The sequence below is a fragment of the Centruroides sculpturatus genome, unplaced genomic scaffold (genome assembly GCF_000671375.1).
Source record: "Centruroides sculpturatus isolate CEXI.00-Female unplaced genomic scaffold, Cexi_2.0 scaffold1066, whole genome shotgun sequence".
In the NCBI taxonomy this organism is placed as follows: Eukaryota; Metazoa; Arthropoda; class Arachnida; order Scorpiones; family Buthidae; genus Centruroides; species Centruroides sculpturatus.
In genome coordinates, this window is record NW_019385438.1 from 181379 (window position 1) to 201461 (window position 20083).

At 28.9% G+C, this 20083-nt stretch overlaps 1 protein-coding gene across 1 annotated transcript; it reads right to left on the minus strand.

Annotated features, from left to right (window-relative positions):
- Positions 1 to 456: 456 nt before the first annotated feature.
- LOC111639000 lies at positions 457 to 14869 on the minus strand. Its single transcript, XM_023384776.1, has 2 exons — positions 13949 to 14869; positions 457 to 915 (listed from the first exon to the last, which is right to left on the minus strand). The coding sequence occupies exons 1-2, from the start codon at positions 14714 to 14716 to the stop codon at positions 673 to 675; spliced, it is 1011 nt and encodes a 336-aa protein (XP_023240544.1). The 5' UTR covers positions 14717 to 14869; the 3' UTR covers positions 457 to 672.
- Positions 14870 to 20083: the final 5214 nt, after the last annotated feature.

Here is a 20083-nt window from a genome sequence, read left to right on the forward strand (position 1 = left end):
ATAATCAGGAAATTGTCTATTGTTTCTATACTGTTCTAATTCTATTTACCATTCATATTACTACTTAAAATTTTTTGCATTGCTTTATTTCTGCTTTATTTATCAAATAATTATAATAATAATAATAATAATAATAATTATTATTATTATTATTATTATTATTTGATAAATAAAGCAACTGAATAAATAAATGAAATCTTAAAATTTAATATATGATCAAACTAATTAAATCTGTTTTACCATTTATTATTGAAAAATAATAGACGAGAGAAAAATACAAAATACATAATAATTATTATTATTATTATAAATGTTAACTTCAGAATTTATAAAACCAATAAAATTTTACAAGCTGAAAAATTATCTATACTTAAATAGTATGTAATGTAATGTACTTAATGTAAATAGCATATTATCATTCTGTACTAAGGTGATTAATTTTTTGAATGAAGCATTTGCATTTTAATTGTATTACTACTATATAGCAGCATTTAACTTATTATATGTGGTTCTCAGATAATATGTATATACTAATTATAGATGAAATGTATATCAATAAAAGTCAAATACAGTAGCATATTCAGATATTTTGCATTTTTAATGATTATTATAACAATACATAAAAACCACAAAACTCAATAAATTTGTAAAGCCAAACAACCACCAAATTATTTAGTAATTAATTAAATATAAAAGTAGCCCAATGTAATCCAGTGGTTGTTTGGCCTTATTATGACAATTTTGTTTATTTATTATTGTTACCTTTATTGTTTCCCTGAGAAGAAAAATTTCTTTTGTCATATGTTCTTTTTCTGTGTAAAGAGCTTCTAAATGTTGTTGTACATCAACATCAGGATTACGCATATGAGCCATTCGAAGTTCCTCTTCCAACTGTTGAATTAGTGCAGCTTGTTTCTAAAAATAAAATTGAAAAATATTTAATTTGGATTTTTATAAGAAATTTATTAGTATAATAAATACATTTAATTGTTCCTAATCTTAAAATTTAATATATGATCAAACTAATTAAATCTGTTTTACCATTTATTATTGAAAAATAATAGACGAGAGAAAAATACAAAATTAGTAATAGATACATTTCTTATTAACAGGGCATTCAACATTTATGTGACAATAATTTATGTATTGTACCCAACAAAGAATAAGAACTTTTCTACATTGCATACATTAATTATTCCAAATAATGTCAAATTTTTATAATAATACTTTCAAAACTGATTACTGGTATATATTATACTTATAATTGAGATTTATAATTCTTGCTGTATTTTATTTTTTGAACTGTGACATATAACAAGTGTAATAAGTTCATGAAACTGACATAATATTGAGGATAAACACTTAGTTAACAATATAAAATCTTTAAAAAATGTATAGATAAAAGTTCTTTCATCTTTATTACTATGGCCTCACAAGTTAAAATATAGAACCATTTTAAATTTAAAAATCATATTCTATTCTGTTGTGGTTTTGTTTCATATTTAACTGATGAAGCCATAGTATTAAAGGAAAAATACTTTTATCTACACATTTTTTAAGTTTTTATATCATTGATACTGAGTCAAATGTCATGAATTTATCACACAAACTTGTAGTTTTTCAACAAGTCAAAAGCTATAATATTTAACTATGAAACATGTATTGTAACTTCTGTTAAATCTTGATAATATATTGAAATGCACCCCAATAAAACTATCAATTGATATTATTTTTCATATTCAAATAAATAAAAAAACATGGATATATGATGATATGAATGAACTGATCAACACTGCATTTGAAATTAAAAACTTATTACTAAAATTATTTAATTTTAAATATTATAGAAATATTTCAAGTAATCTAATTCATTCCATATTATTTAGTATTTGCAAGTATCAATTAGAATTAACTGAAATAATTTGAGATCAATAAAAATTATTTACTGTATAGTCAATCAATAACAATTAATATCACATAACTGTTCAAAATAACTATATTTTTCTAACACTTTTACCTTTACAAGAAAATAGTTACACTTTAATTTTGAAAATTTTATTTTAAACTTATAAAAATTTGAATTTGAATTCATTTGACATATTCACATCATTTCATGGTTAATATATATATATTTAAAATAATTCATATTAAATATCAGTTTAATATTTTCAGTAATAATGACAACATAAGAATTATCTCTCTGATATTTGTCAAAAATTGATATCTTGTGCATTCTATTTTTCTCTAAAGGAAATAGATAAAACCTCAAACCTATAAAATTGTTATATCAATGTTGCTATAAAACAATGCTGATATGATAATTTTTAGTATAGTGGAAAAATTTCAAAGACCAAGTTGTCCACCTGTAAGACTAAAAATTCTTAAGAATGCTTGATATAAAAAAAAATTCAGTAAACCAGTACTTAAGAGTTGTTTTCCTGGATCTTATGCTGAAACCCTCCATATAACAAAAAATGAGATTAAATTAGAAGAGGATTGAGAAGTATCAAGAATGACCATAGAAAAGGAGCTGTCTAGAATACATCTCAAGTCAATAGAAATGTTGACTCAGTTCAAATACATATTTTAACCATTCCCATATTATACTGTATTTATTAATATTTCATAAGGTAAAACTTTTTTCATGATATTTCTAAAAGATTTCAACTAGCTTTATATAATTTCATTAACTCTCATTTATTTTAACTCTGATTCTATCTTTTTCTAATTGAGATAGATTTTAACAGATAATCCAATTTGTTTCCAAATCATCAAGCATAAAATCTGTCTTGCATACTAGAAGGCCAAATGACAATAAAGTAGTTACATATGGTAGTAAAATCTTTTCTTCCTTCATGTAACTGTTATAAATTTTCCATCTCTTTTATTATTTAACAGATCTAAGAAATATAATTTTTTATTACCCTGGTTTAACTTGAGCATAATTTGAAAAGTTTTTACAAAATTCTTGTGGAATTTCTTTCTCCGTATAATAAAGCTATCGTCATCACATTTTCTATAAAATTTTATAAATCAAAAAGAAAGTGGATAAATTTATTATTCTTGATTTCAGATAATTTGTCAGAAAATATTTTTGTAAAGTTTCTTATTCAACAATAAGGAAGTACTGTACTGTAGAATGATATACTTTTTACAGCAATTGAGCTGCAATTTGAAAAAATTGTAAATCTATAAACTCCCACTGTCTGTCCATTCTTCCTTCCTTAATCTTGAGAATGGAGTTAGATTTAAGTAGAGACCAGATATGGAAAGCTTAGGGGCAGGAGGCTCCGATTAACTATATACAAACTTCCAGTGAAAACCGAAAGTCACATTATTTCAATTCAAACATCCTCCCCCTGAAAGATGTTGGATAGATGACAAACATGACACTATTGCTAACAGGAAAAGTATGATGTACAGAGGCAAGACACTACTGATTTGAGGTGGAGTGCATGCAGCCCGGCATTGTGATGATATAACAGTAAATAATTGCTGATCTTATGTTGAATTCATGTTGTAACTATCTTGAAATTTTTTATCATTATTGTCTTTCTTATCAAATAAGATTCTGTTTGGAACAAGATCATTAGACCTGTTAGATATGACTATATATTTATTGAAAATAATCTGTTTTTTTCTTAATCGTTTAAATAATCTCTTTATTTTCTATTTCTTTACTTAAACTATGTCTGACAATAGTTTATATCCAGAATGGCATTGCAAATCCTGTTATCATCAAACATTTAATTTTTAATAATGCACTGAAATCCAGTAGTTCATCATAAGGTTATCACATTATCTAAGATTAGCTTATTTAATAATTTAGGATTAAAAATGACATGACTTCATGAACTGCCATACTATTTATATCATTAAACATTTTGATAACCAGAAAATAAACTAGTACATTCCAGAAAATTATTAATGTTTGAAATTGAATATGGATATTATGTTTTGACTGATTTATTACAGTTCTTCCCATAAATTGTATATTTATTTTTAATTTAGTTTTTTATTAATATGAATGTATTTATAACTATTTCAGCTACAAAATATCACTAAAATATACTAATGTTAAAATGGAACTTTTTAGTATAATCCATTTATATCATAATACATCATGCTATTTGAAGTGTATTTGATGGAACTTTTACATTTATTTCCAAGAAAAAATTTCATTTAAGATTTCTATGATATGTTGCTCTATCCTTTATCATCTAACAAAGAATTTGAAATTTCTTGGATTGTTAGATACGGTGTAGCATTAGATTTGTTCTCACTGGTTACAAACCTGAGGAAGACTGACAGTGCAGTCGAAAACATTAGTAGTCATTAAAGTTTAAGTTACTGTGTTATGAAGGCTCTAGAGCAGGGGTGGCCAACCTTTTTAGCAGGCGGGCCAAATTTCAGAAATAATATTTCCTGCCGGGCCACGCACCAAATTTTTTTTTAAATTAAAGTAAACAAGCAAGCGTGCTACAGCTTCAACCGCATCGTTGCTTTCCAGGTGAGATCGTGGTCAAACACTTGCCTGGTTTAATGTAAAAAAAACACAAAAAATAGGTATATTTATTTTTTTGAAGAAAATAAAACATAACCGAGAATCATTTATTTAATAACCGAGAAACATATTTATTAGACAATTTAAAAATATTTAAAAGTGAGACATCTGACTTTGTTTTACGAACTAACAAGTAAGTGCATCAAAATTGATCTGGACTGATGTAGTCGCTACACGCAAACAGTTTTCCAAATGAACATCAGTAATTCGTGTTCTCACTTGTGATTTGATGTACTTCATACGACTAAAAAGTTGTTCACACGCATAAGTGTTTCCAAATAGCGAAACCATTGACAGAGCATGTTTGTAAAACGCAAGATATTTATCCTTGTCCAAATACGTTTCATAGAACTCTTCCAAACCTTCTTAACTCTTCTAATGTTCATTTGGTGATATGTACAATAAAGTTAACATTTATGTTCATTTGACCTAGCTCCGCAGGCCGCAACATGACTCCCGACGGGCCGCATGCGGCCCGCGGGCCTCATGTTGGCCACCCCTGCTCTAGAGTGTAGATTACGATTTATTCCTTCAACTTATTTCATAAAACTAAATAAATGAGTAATTTTATTCTACAATTAGAGAATTATTATCTGTAAAACTCTTTGCAGACTAAAATACACAATTACAAAATTATACAGTTTTTAATTATGTAATAGTTTTTAGCAAATTTTAAGATTAAAAAAAAATTAATTGGAGTATAAGATTGATGTTAATGCATTTAAAATGTAATTAAAAATGAAGGTTGCAGTGCTGATTGGTTAGAAATGAGAATACAGTATTCACTTTAAGAAGTAAAAATCTTCAAAATCAGATTGACTATTCCAATTTCCAATCTGCATTATCATTTTTCAACTGCAAAATTTTGAGTTTTGGTGCAGATTTGCTTTTGGCACTTGACAATTTAAAAATTGCAATATAAATTAAACTGAAGTTAATCTGATTTCAAAAAAAATGGATAAATTTAATATACTTTTTTCTTTTAAAACTTTGAATTTTCTCATTTTTAAATCAATTAATATGCCAACATTTATTCTTAATCCCTTTTAAATGCATTAACATCCATCTTGTATTTTAGTTAATTCAATTCATTATTTTATTTAAGCATAGATAAATTTATTTTTATTAAATTTATCTTTTAAAATTAAGAAATCAAAAATAACTGAACTTTGCAATTTGTTTGAATTCCTGAGATCGGTGACTATTACATTGGTTGGAGTTGACAGTTGAAAGAGTATATTCCTCAAGATGAGGGGAGATAAAAGCTTGTAGGTGTTTCTCCAGTAAGTATAGGAGTGAGCAGCAGTTTTCAACTATGAGATAACTTCTTTCTTTCTTTATGGATTTTGATGAAAGCAAACAATCTTGGAGGACCAGAGTCTTTACTTCACCTCATTTCAAGGAATATACTCTTTCAACTGCTGGCTTAACAGATGTAATCACTGATCTCAGGAACATAACAATACTGGATGATAGAGTTGCAACTACATTTATCTGAATTCTGTTTAATATGCTTTTATTAACCTAAAACAGTTCTGTAATATGGAATGAAAGTATTGTTTATTTTTCAAAATTTAATTTGTCTGACTTTGAAAATGTTACATGTTTAATTTTAAAAAAACATAACATTTCAATGACAAGAACACCAAAAATCCAGCATATAATAAATAAATTTAATAATAAAACAAACATTTTCTACCACTTTTAATGGTCATCTTCAGGTTAAAACTGTTCTACAAAACAACAAAATGAAAAATAACATATAATTTAAAATGTTCTAATACACAAATGATTGGTTAATGTCATGGAGGATGACTTAAAAACAGTAGAAAACATTTGCTTTATCATTAAATTGGACCATTTTCTTATTCCATAGAAAAAAAGAAAGCTATATTCATTATAGTTCCTAGCCTAGAAATTTTATAATTCAAAGTCAAATGACTATAGCTGAAAACTATTAAATTACTTCAAATGGCCAAAAAATATATTAATAATTTAGTAAATATAGGTTTGAACCCTATAACACATCAATTTTGCATATTCCAAAAGCTAGCGTTTGTATTGACTAATTGCTGAATTTTATTGGGCTGCAATTTGAAAAAATTGTAGACTTATAAATTCCTACATCGTCCATTCATCCATTTTTCCTTAATCTCAAGAACAAAGTTAAATAGATGAAAGCCAAGATCATACATGAAAAGCTTAGGGACAGGAGGTCCCAAATAACTATATATGAACTACCGATGCAAACTGGAAGTCACATTACAGTAGAGCGTCGTTTATCTGAATCAATTGGGGACTGGGGTTGTTCGGATAACTTATTTTTCGGATAACCAATTATGTACGAAAAAATATATTAATTTATCCCGTGTTGAAATTTTTCTCCGTTGCGTGTTGCTTCGCGTTGAATTTTCGTCAATGTTAAGCCTAACGAAGACTATTGTATCGTTAAAAATTATTTTTTTATTTTGTACAAACAAAATAAATATATTGACAAATATAAAAACAATAAAAATTTATACTTCAAAAGTTAATTTAGTATCAAAAACATAAAATATTTGAGTAGCCGAAGATATAGCCAAAGATTACAGCGCCACAGCACTGGCAAAAATTTAAATTTGTCAACTGGAATTCCTTCGGATAACCGACGTTTCGGATAAATGACCTTTGGATAAACGACGCTCTACTGTATTTCAATTCAAATCTTTCCCCTGAAGCATTAATAAATGACCAGCATGACTCTATTGTTAAAGGAAAGTATGATGTACAGGGGCAAGCCACTACTAATTTGAAGTGAAAGGCATATTTTAAATTAAATAAATTAAAAATATGATTAAAAATTGGAGCCCAGCATTGTGACAATGTCACAATAAATATCTATTCATTTTATTTTGCTTTAATTTTTAATTAATGTATTTTTATCTTATGTATTATTTTACTACATTTTATTTCTTATAACATTTTAGTTAATTAAGCCAACTAATTCTGTATATTTTGTTGTTTTGTTTCATTCCATAATTTTTGTGTTTACAACACAGTACTTCTACAACATGGTTTTGCTCTAACATGGTTTGAAAATTGGGAATATCCCCCCATACAATGACTTCCAGTTTTGCTCTAACATGGTTTTGGAAAGCCTCCATACAAAATTTCACAATTTTTAAGTGTAAATGATAAATACAGAACACACAATCTAATTTCAAGAACAATAATGAGATAACTGTTACTGAAATACAAAAGTTTTTGAATTAAACCAAAGTAAAGAAACATTCTAAATATACACTCGTTACCATAAAAATTAGTCTACCAAGAAGGAGTTGTTGCATCGCTGTGAAACGTGGCATACAGATAAGTCTCAAGCAGATATGGAAATGATTAGTTATAGCATGATTGCTCATTGGGTAATGCCAGCAGAGGGCATTAAAATTTGTCCCTCTTGGCCTATAAAAAAAGCACATAAAGGCATCCTGTCTGTAGTTTACCTGTTGCAGAGAGACGTTGTATCACTAGAGATGCCTTTACTTTGTAATCAAAACCAATATGAACAACTAACAGAGTTTGAGAGGGAAAAGATCACAGAGTAGTTGAGAGAAGCCAAATGGTCATCTCACTGAATAGCCCACCACTCTAGGCCATTCTGACAATACTGTGAGTAAGTGCTGGGACTAGTGGATGAGAGAGAACATGGCAACCAAACTCAGGACCAGGCCACTGGCAGGAGGGACCGTCTGAACCTCCAACAAGCATGAACATAGCCAACCATATTGTTGTCCGCCATCTGGACACAGTGGCATTATCATTACAGTCTCCCGTGTCTGTCCATACCGTTTTGAGGTGCCTGGGTGAGAAACATTTGGTATTGCAGTGGCCATTACATGTGCTCCCATTGACACCACTCACTGTCACCACAATTTGTAGTAGTGTTGCTCCTGATGGGATTGGATCATAACAGAATGGAACTGTTGTCTACAGTGACAAATCCAGATTCAGTTTGGGCACTGAAAACAGCTGTATTCATGTCTGGAGGCCCTGTAGTGAATATCTCAATCCTGCCTATGCTATGGAGCAACACATCACCCACAGCTAGTGTGATGGTCTGGGGTGCCATCACATATGACAGCCAGTCACTTCTAGCAGTGATTCAAGGGACCATGACAGCCCAGAAGTATATTAGTGACATCATGCAGCTGCATGTTTTGCCTCTCTTGGCAGGGCTCTCAAGACCCATTTTTCAAGAGGATAATGCTCAACCATACACAGCAACGATATCACAGGACTGCCTCTGCCACATTGCCACACTTTCCTGGCCTGCCTGACCCCAATTTGTCACTGATCCAAAATGTATAGGATTATCTGGGATGCCAATTTGGATAGCCTAGGAGTTTTACCAAACTAGAAGATTGCTTGCAGCAACTGTGGACTGAGATGCTATAGGACACCACATGGCATCTGTATGCCTCCATGCTTGCCATATCACATTGTGTATTCACACTAGAGGTAATCCAACAGGGTACTACCTTTCATTTGTAGTTTTTCCTGCAACAAATGATCCTTTTGCTTTCATCCTGTAATCACTGACTTTTATCACCATTACACTCACAGATGTATAATGTATAACATAAATGTATGACCATGTCATATATATACATTTTAAGATGTACACAGTGTCTGAGATGAATTAATATAGGTTAACTTTGCATGAAGATCCAGTACAATATATAGGTTGCTATGCAACGTGAAAGATAACACAAATCAAAGCAGAGCCCCAGAAGTGTATAGTATACTGGTAAGAGACGATAGATTCCAAAAGGATTTAGTGTATATTGGCTCAAGTAAACAATCAATATGAAATTTTGTTCTATTAAAATAACTCCACCTTGGTGTGCTAATTTTTATCTAATAGGCATTACAGTACTGTAAATCTATTTTTGTTAGGTGTATTAAATACTTGGCTGCTCGCGTATCTGAACACCAACGTTCAGTGGCACTTGGCAATTGAGACACTGAACTTTCCAAATTGGTGATACAACAACACCACATAGCGCTTTGGAATTGGGTGGCAATACTCAAATGCTGTGATGAAGAGAGCTTGCTATATATTTGGGAGGCCCTCCTCATAAAACTGCTCTCCCCGTGCAACTCCCCTACCCTCGACTTACTGGATGTCTGGATTAATTTATACAGATGTTAAAAAAATCAGCAATAATTCTACACTCATTTCCCACAACTCCTATGTGGTTCAAGGCACATACGCGTCGGCCTCTTTACGTGCGTCTTTTTATATGTTACATGTGTTTTATGCATTTTAAATTATGTTCCACGTTTTTATATTTAAATTTTAATGTAAACTTGCACTTATTGCTCTATTCCAATTGGCTTCTATGCTGTTTTTCTTAAGGCGCATGCGTGCCAATTTTATACGTGTTTACAAAATGTTTTTAATTTAAAGTCTAAAATTTACTTGTTCTTAATAACCATTCTAATTGGCTCTTATGTTATGCATGTTAAGGTGCATGCATGCCAATTTTTTGCATTTACAAAAAAAGGCTTCTTAATTTCAATGATCTTAATTAATAGCCATTCCAATTGGGGTTTGTTTTAAGACGAATGCACGCTAATTTTAAATGTTTTTAATTCTAAAATTTAAATCTTATTTTTTAATAGTTATATTCCAAAAACGGCTAATATCATTAATGCTTAAATTTAAATGTTCTGTTCAAATTCTCTATTCAATTTTGAATTGCCTGAAGATGACGTACATATTTATGTTGAAAGCGCTTGCAAGATTAAAATATTTCTTGTAAATCTATTTTTAATATTCAGTTAAATTTTTCTAAATTTGTTGAATAAATTATTTTCGTAATCTTTAAATTTCATTTGTAGACAACATAGTGGGATGTTACAATATTTTTGTTGTTTTTGAATATTCTCAATGAATGTTTTATAGTCAGTTTTAAAGCTATTCTGAAATCTCATTTCTTCTTTCCTAAGAAATAAACATGACATTAAAATTTCAAATATTTTCTCCAAGATTCTTGGGATTTCTTTCAATGTGAAACCATTTTACTATATACATTAGGTTGAATAAAACTGAAGTATAAATGGATTTTATAAGGTTTTTATTATTAGTTGGCCTATTAAATATCAAGAAAATTAACAGAACTTAAAAAAACTTATTATTCTTTCAATCTGAAACTGCTGTACAAATTGATATTACGTTGACCTTTTGTATATATTGATGGCATTGCTGGAAATAAACAAAAGATCAGTGTATTATCAATTTAACAGAACTTACTGTAATAGTCATATGCCAAAGTAAATATCTGTTAGATTCTGTTACATTTCTTGATATGTAGTGCAGATGAAAAGAATATGTGATGTATTTCATCTGATTACATCTCAAGGCTCTCTGTGAAGCTGACAGTGAATGTATTTTTCATAAGTTTCTGTTAGTGACTAGTTGATTAATACAAAATTTTTGGATAATCATTTTTAGATTCTTCTTGCCTGGTATACTCAAAACAAAATAAAAGTGAACTTGCTGCCTCAGCATTTTTCCAATTGTTATTACTGCATAAATGCTTACATTAAAATATATCTGTTAGAACAAATTAGATATTAGAATAAGCAAAGGTAATGCTCTCAGAAAAATTTTTTCTGTTAGATAATCCACACATTCATTTCTTCTAATTGCTTTAGGACCAAAGTTCCAGAAGAAAATAATTTTATATTTTGAAATTATTTTATAACCAAAATTTCTGATATCTTATTAATGAGTTAAGTTTTCTTCTAAAACATAAAAACTAAAGAAAAAAAAAATCAAACAAAATATGTTGTCTTCAGGTTTTTTGGTCTGTATATTGAATGCAACTATGATATAATTTTGGGATGATGGGCTTTACATTAAGATGATTTCTAATTTGGCCCATGATAAATTATAGATGTGAATATTTTTCTGGAAAGTCAGTTAATGCTAACTGAAACTGATTCTGCAAATATTATTTCAACTAGAAGTAAATTAAACTTTCTCAAAATTTGAAAAGCACCCTGTAGTTTGAATCCAATTATGATAAGGTATTTTTTATTCCTAAAAACTATAAATTTGTATTTCAAAAAGAAAACTCTTTTTATTTTTGAATGAAAAATAATAACTAGATTATTTCCAAATACTTTTTAAATGATATTTCATTCATTCACAAAAAATTCTATATGTCACCATAAAGTGATTTTTAACTTTTAATTTTAACAATGAATAAAAGCTATTGTCATCATAAACTCGATAAAAATTTTATTACTTTCAAACTGTAATTTTTTAAATTTTTAGCAAATAGTTGAATAAATTTATAGGTTAAAAAGTTCTTTGAATAGTCCGATAAATATAATAAAATAGGAAAAATTTTATATTCTTTTCAAGTAAAAATTTTGCAGGTGATCTCTTTTCATGTATTTTAAAAAATAAAAAAATGTTAAAACTATATTTTCTATTCTGTATACTCATTTATTATTGATCTACTCACCTTTTCAAATTCAATGTTAAAGACTAGTGCTAAAATAATATCACCTGGGAAAAAATATAAGACTTTTATGAATTCCTTGGATATGCAAATGATCCAATAATATTTACTAGAAGAGATGGATAAATGGATAAATTTTCCAAGAAAATGTAAAAACTATTTATAATCTTAACAGACAGAACAATTTTCAAGTCTCATGATAAATTATTGTGCTTTTACACTTCTTTAATGTTATTAGAAATTTTTGATCAATTTTTATTCCTATTTCATTTTTAGTTTTAAATGATTGCAATTCAATAACTTTTTTAGTTTCATATTTCAATCTTTTTCAAAATTTGCACATTATTGATCTCTATATTTTTGATCACATTTATTGATCCCTATAATAGAAAATGAGATTTTTCTTATTTTCTATTACACTTCCATTCTATTTACATTTTATTCATTTAAAATAATAATTTATAAATAATTGTAAAATGAAGATTTTATAGATTTAAATAATTTTTATTGGGATTTGGCTAGTTAAGTTTATTTATAATTCAGAAAAATTGTCTCAATAAATGATATATCGTCATAACTTGCATACTAGTTATAGTAACAATAATAATAAATTTAAAAAGATCTGGAAAAAGAAAAACATTGAATAATTGAATAAGCAAATTATCAGTTAAGCTATCCAAATCTGTAAGAAATTATGATTAATTTTTGCTTTAATATTAAATCCTTTATATTTAAAATCCTTTTCTTCTTATTGCTAGTGAGCAACCTATATGTAAGAATTAATTTCATATCTTCATCTTCTAAATTAGATATTAAATTATAATATTTTTAAATCATAGCCCAATATTATATTTGGCATAAACCCAAAAGAATGACTGCCCGGCTAAACAGACAAGACAGTTAATGCATCAGCATACTGTTCTGGAGATCCAGGATCAAATCCAGACAGTCAAAAAATCCCAGGAAGTTTTTGGGAGTGGTTTGTCCCATATAAATCAGCCTCTGTCCCTTGTCACGCCATTACGGGCCTGGTCAAACCCATGGCGGGCTCGAAAAAAGGCTCTCTTAGTGTCAACTCGTGGAAAAAAGTAAAAATAAAGATTCAAAAATGTGTTCTTTACTTTAAATGAATAACAAATAATCAAAAATCAAGTCTTTTATGCAGGATGATCTAAGCAACATTTTTAACTTGATCAAAAATTAATTTTAGAAATTCTACATCATTGTGAATATTCATGTTAGATTTTTATATTAATAAAGAATGATCAAATAACAAATATAAATTTAATTTATAAATCAGCTGTAACAAATAAATAGGTAAAATAGACTAAAAAATATTTTTTGAGAATAAAAATGAATTTAACTCATCATCAAAATAAAATCATTTTATATAATTACTTTTTTTAAACTTATATTAACAGAATAATAAATGTGTATTAATATGGCTGGCTCTATATAAATTCCAAATGAGAGATGAATCTTCAGTTCCTACTTTGGATAATATATATATTAAATTTATTTATTCTGTATAGTGTGTAAAAAAGAAGCCTGTATATATATATATGAACTTGATTTAAACAATAATTTGAAATTTCACAGATTAAAATTTATATTTTAGATATTATAAATATTTCATTTATAGTTTGTAGTAAAAGCATAAAAATGCTGTAAAAATATTTTCAATTTATAAATCAATGCAATATTTATCAATATAAAGATTATAGTTTTATAAATAAATAATTTCGGAAGAACGCGCACAATCATCCGCCATAAACTTAATTATAAGAGAGAACCGCAGGTTAAAATATACAAATAAAATGATATTTTATCAATAAAATAATATAAAAAAGCAATTCCTTTTGTCTCTAACCTGATTCTCAGTTCTTAGCATTTTCATCTGATCATTAATCAATGTATGCTTAGCAGCCTCTTCTTTTCTTAAAGCCCTTTCTTTCTTCAATTCTGGACTCCAAAAAGTTTTGATGCTATGCATACTTGAACCGAGTTTTTGATTAGTAGAATCCAATTCTCTTTTCACATTACCGTATTGATTTTGTAGTTCATTCAATCTAGTTTGAAGTTCTAATATAAAACTATCTCGACTGAAACCCTGCCTAGACGAATCCGGAGGATAGGAACCACGATAAGAAGGATCACTGTTGGGCATCATTTCGTGATTAACGTAAATATCCTGATCTTCTCGGCTTCTATAAAATGCACGATCGAGTGATCTGTCTCGTACTCTTGCGTGCCTGGCATTAGCTTCCATACGATCCAAGGATCTCTCTCTAGCAGACATTGGCTCTCTTTCTAACGAATGATAATTTCTACCGGAGACTCTCGTTGCTGATCGACTTCTATGGGAAGTGCTCCTCCCTTCCATCTCATAGGATTGAGAATCCAGGTTTGCAAAATTGGGATCGAAATAAACAACCTCCGGTGATACAGTTAATGGACTACTGTTGCTCGATCTGCTTATGCCGAATATTCTTCCGTGGCGGCTTAGAGCTTGCTGGGATGGAGATGGAATCACTCTAAAGGCTGAAACTGGACTTCCGTGTACCGATGGCGGTTGTGAAATGGATTGATACATTCTGGGTTGGGTTTGTACAATTCTCGTAGCGTAGTCTCGAGACATGATAATCTATCTCGATAACCAACCCTCTGTGCAACCCCCGAATTATCGTTTTATCTTCGTGAGAACTCATTCGTCACGTAATTTCTTCAATCTTTCCTACCTTAATAACATACCATCGTAACCTTATCGCGTACACCAGATGCCGCCCCTACTCTCCGCTGACGTCACATGCCATCTCTTCCGGTGACGTCGAATTTACTCATATCCGTTGTTTGACGAGTCTGCCGCGATTCTATGAATTAATTAAACTTTTTGAATGAAATTTTCGATTTTAATTTAATTATAATTTTCCTATTTTACCGCGCGAACAGGGTATTTAAACATAAAAGTCGATTCTTCTTTTAAAATTTTGTAAATCACGTGACTTTAAAGGAGACAACAATCTTAGCAAAAGAGTCTACGTCTTTTGCTTTTAATCGATGACCTCTTTATATGTATGAAAAAACAGAGATAAATAATATAAGAAGAATTACCCGTCTAAACGGAGCCAAAGTTATTACCCTCCCCCATTACCCCATCGTCGATGCCCTTTACTTTAATTATAAACTCATTAGAAAAAATTATTTTCTCTCCAGAAACAACAAAATACACTTTTATAAAAATTAATATAAAAGCAGAAAAGTCTTGTATTAAAATTGGGGGGTAGCTTTAACTTCGCAATTAACTTTTTATAGGTTTAAAAAAACAAATAAATTAATAGATTTTTAACGTTAAAAAAAAGACATCAAGTTTACTGTTTGTCATTGAAATTTCCCAACCTAAAATTAGCCAATTCGATCGATTCACGATACAATTACATATGTTGATTCCTAGATTCTTTAAATAGAAGTACTGCAATTCCCCACCCCCTTCGACTTTAAAGATAAAGGATGAGGAGTGGAACATCAATACCTTTAACAATTTAAAAATCAATTTAATTAATAAACACTTCAAGAATTTTATAGGAAAAAAAATAGACTAATTGAATTAAAAACAATTATTTTAACGAATTAATTTATATAAAATTCAAATATTTAAATTACTTGCGAATAAATAATTAAAGAAGAGAATACAAGTATTATATAAAATGAAAGTACAGTAATAAATGATTACAATCCAGCAACCAGTTGCGTTATTTTTTCGGCTAAACTTTAAAATTTCGTGTTGTTCCATTTATTATAATATTTTATTTAAAAACTTTTATATTATTAATTATTATAATATAGCAAAATGCTTAATTTTTAAGGTAGAGACAAGTTTTATTTTTAAAAATTGTAAATGCGAATAACGAGTAATATCTTCATTAAGTCAGATCACACTCGAGATACGACATGTAATCTCCCTCTATCTCCCCACTCCCTCGACCCTTAATCATGAAAATTTAATAGGATCAATCCCCCTAACACAGAAATCTCCCTGTAAAATTTCAAAAATTTTTGACAAAAGGTATAGGAGTTATTAAGCTTCAAAGTGGGTGAACAAAATTGTGCCCCTCACACAAACATACAGAAAAATCCTAAAAATCCTTTTGCATTTCTCAACGTTTCAACGTCCCCCTAGACCAAAAATGTAAAAAATTTTCGACTGATCGCCATACTTTTCTTCTGTTATATATAACAACCGGAAAAATAATAAATAAATTATATAAAGTAATGATTAAAAACAAAATATTATTTCTAAATTTAAATATATTTTAATAAATTTTTCGGATCATTTCGACGTCATCGGATTCATTAAAAGTTAAAAATAAAAATCTCATAAATAAAATATTTAAAAATATGTTAATGATTCATATGATTGCATTATGAATGAGAAATGTATTTGCATTGAAAGTATTTATGAGATCAATAACATGACATAGAATTATAAATAATCTTATAATTAATATTTTTTTATATATTTTCTCTAATATAGAATCTCTAGCACTAGAAATTTTTCTTTAAGTTAATTTTACTTCGAAATTTTCTTATCTATGAAGCGATTTAAGATGTTAAAATACATTTTTGTATTGTTACAGTCATTGATTTTTTTATACTAAAATAAATTAATAAATTATTCTAGAAAAAAATTTGAATGAGTTTTTCTTGAATAATTATAATGATAATTTTATACAAATAATTAAAAGTTTATTTATTATGATATAAACAGAAAATGATTTTCTCTGTGCCTGGGAGGTAGGAGAGAAAACACAATTGGAAGTGATAAATGGAGGATGTTTTGATGAGAAGTTTTAAAGATTTATCTACATATTATGTAACGCATTTAAGAGAAAAGTTTTATGAAATTTTCTGGAAATGCCTTAAGCTCTGTTAGAACGGGGTTATTTATGAAAAGTGACACGTCATATATATCGTAAAGTATGCAATGTTTTATCTTTATATTGTTTTTGAAACTAGATTTTATAAACATGTAACAAATTTTGATTAAAATATGCAGCCATATTTCAGTATCCGAACTCCCTTTATAACGAATGGTCTGTCTAAATATCGGAATAGAATAATCCCCGGTATTACGAATTTCTTCAAAGAGCATTTACAAAAATTCGAAAGTTGCGCTAAAAGAGTGGGAAGTGATTATAAGAGAAATGATTACTAGAAGAATGGGAAATGATTAGAAGAGTGAGAATTACTAGAAGAGTGGGAAGTGATTAGGAGTGTGGACAGCGTCTAGAAGAATAGGAAGTGAGGAGTGATTCTGTTTTCAGTGTGTTTTCTCTTGTTTCAGTAGCGTTGTGTTTGTATTAGAATACAAACAACGCGGTTTAAGTTTTATGGAAAAATTTTAGTGAAATTCTTTCAAGCTTATTCTTAACAGTTCGTTACAGTAAGAACACTAACTCGATTGCTTATTTTCACTATCGCTTTGCTTTTATATAGTAATTTTTTTAATATGAAATGTATAGTATCAATACAACATTTTTACTACTGTCTACTGAAATTCATATATAATTTCTAATATGGAATACGAAACAAACTTATTCATTGCCTTTCTCATTACAAATATATTCTTGGATGGTTCCCATAAAGTATTTTCAGTAAGGTAATTGGAGTTTTTAATTTTTATCATTACGATAATTCCATGGATTGATAAATAAATGTGTTTTTTTCAATGTTTTAGTTTTATTTTGGGGAATTAATGGGGGGGAGTTATACTGAGCGATCGGAAAAGAATTATGTTATTCTTTGTTAAAAATTAATAAAGCGAAAAATTCGAGTACATTTTATATTAATCTAGATTTATACAGGATTAATACAGGATTGCTTTATCTATTGAGGCTGTCTATCAATAGCTAATGAGGAAGAGAAATTGATCTAGTAGAAACTATAGATCCAAATTAGAAATGTATATGGGAAATAACGTTCTATTAAGGTTTGGAAAACAATATATATATATTTGTGGGAGAGAATCTGTATTTCTAAAAAATAAGTTGGATGTTTGATAACTTCAAATCTCAGACACACAAAATTCAGAAATAGAAAGGAATTTCTTCTTCATCTGGAGAGTAAAAACTATATTAGAAATGTGTGAAAAGAAAATTAATTAATTGAAAAATAATTCTGGTGCGAGCTGAGGCAAAATGCAAGTAAATAGTTTGGTTCGGCTTATTTGGTTACGGCAACGCGAAACGTTGGCGGTCTGCCGAGGGGATGCTTCTCGGGACTGGGAAACTGACCCCTATTTAGGTATTACCAAAAAAATACACACCGAATACATATTAGCCTATATACCAGGATAACTACAATAATAGAGATAATGTTAGTGACTAACATGAACTATAACAAGAAACTATAGTGTATACGTATTATCTGTTCAAAAAAACGACAGTAAGATATTGTAGAAAGAGTTTGGTCTGAAATGAAATTCAATTCAACAACTGTAAATATTTTGACGATTGAAGGAAAAATATTATTCTGAAGTTGACTTGAGAATAGATAAAATTTAGATGGCAAGTTTCCTCTCTGTCTCTTTTTCCTCTTCCTATCATTCGAACACAGAGAGAACTTTTTCAATGCCCATCATGTGTTTGTCCAGATTCGCAATGTAATATCGATTATGGATGAGATCTGGCATAATTGGACCAGAATAATTACAAACGTTTTCTGAATTCTGATCAGATGCGAATCCAGTTCCCTCATAAAAACAGTGATTAAAGAGTCAAATCGAAAGAAAAGGAGTAATATTAATTATTATATAGGATTTATCAATATACTGTAAGCGATACAAAAGTATTTATTCTAATAATTAGGAAAACACTGAAAATAAATATTTATTATGCAATTTTTATCGCAGTAAATATTTATCAATGTGTACTTTTGTGAGGGAAAACTGTGCAGCTCTACTTATAAACTCAAAGGAGAAACCAGCTCTACAGGGGTTTGGCACTTTGCAACATCTAATAAAATTCCAATTGAGAAAATTCTCGGATAAGTGTTAGCATTTTAAAGTAAGTTTAGTGAGTATATACGAAGAATTAGGTGCTTTTCTCAAGTGTAAACAGCAACGTCTACTAACTAATAAAAGGATAAGGGAAACAAGCATAATCTCAACCACTGCGTAACAAGAAATAAAAAAAAACAAGCATTTTGAAGTACTCATAAAAACGATATTATATTATGGTTTCAGTAAGCACTTTAAAACTAGAGGATGTAGGACTTTTAATAAATTTGAGAAGAAAACAGAATGAATAATTTTACAAATTAATAAAAGAGATTGTGATAAGAGTCTTAAATACATTTTCGTTATTTTAAATTAATATTTATCTAAATTCTTAATTTTTATATTCGGACAATTTGTTATCCAAAATACGCGAACAAAATATATAAATGTCAGTAAATATTGTTTTATGAATCTTCTCTATTAACAACGCAAAGAATTATTTGATACGAAGTAAAATAAAGTAGAACTTTCTTCTGTTTTCCCACGAACAAAGTGCCCACCATTAGTCGAGTGCATAAAACCTCTGAACACTGATGATTGTGGCTCGCGGAAAACTCGCCAATGGGGAGTTTTCCGGGTTTTCTTCACGTTTGTAACACCTAAATAGGGCCTAGTTTTTCATGGAAAGTTCTTCCGGCAGTCATCCCCTCAACAGATCTCGTGTTCGAAATAAACAAATCCACAAAGCGAATGAAATATGTCAAGCAATATACGAATGGTTATACAGTAAATCAATTTAGTGTATTTTTTTCTCTTATTTATTTTCACGAAATATCAACCTGTACTTAGTTTAACAGAAATTGGTTAAGATTTTCTACTGTATTTCGGATGAAAACAATGGTACTGATAAAAGCATTTTCCGCAGAGGAAGTCTAAAAAAGTAAATTTCATTCTTTAGAATATTTCTCTTATGAAATGGAAAAAATCGATTTCCACGCTAAATATTATGTA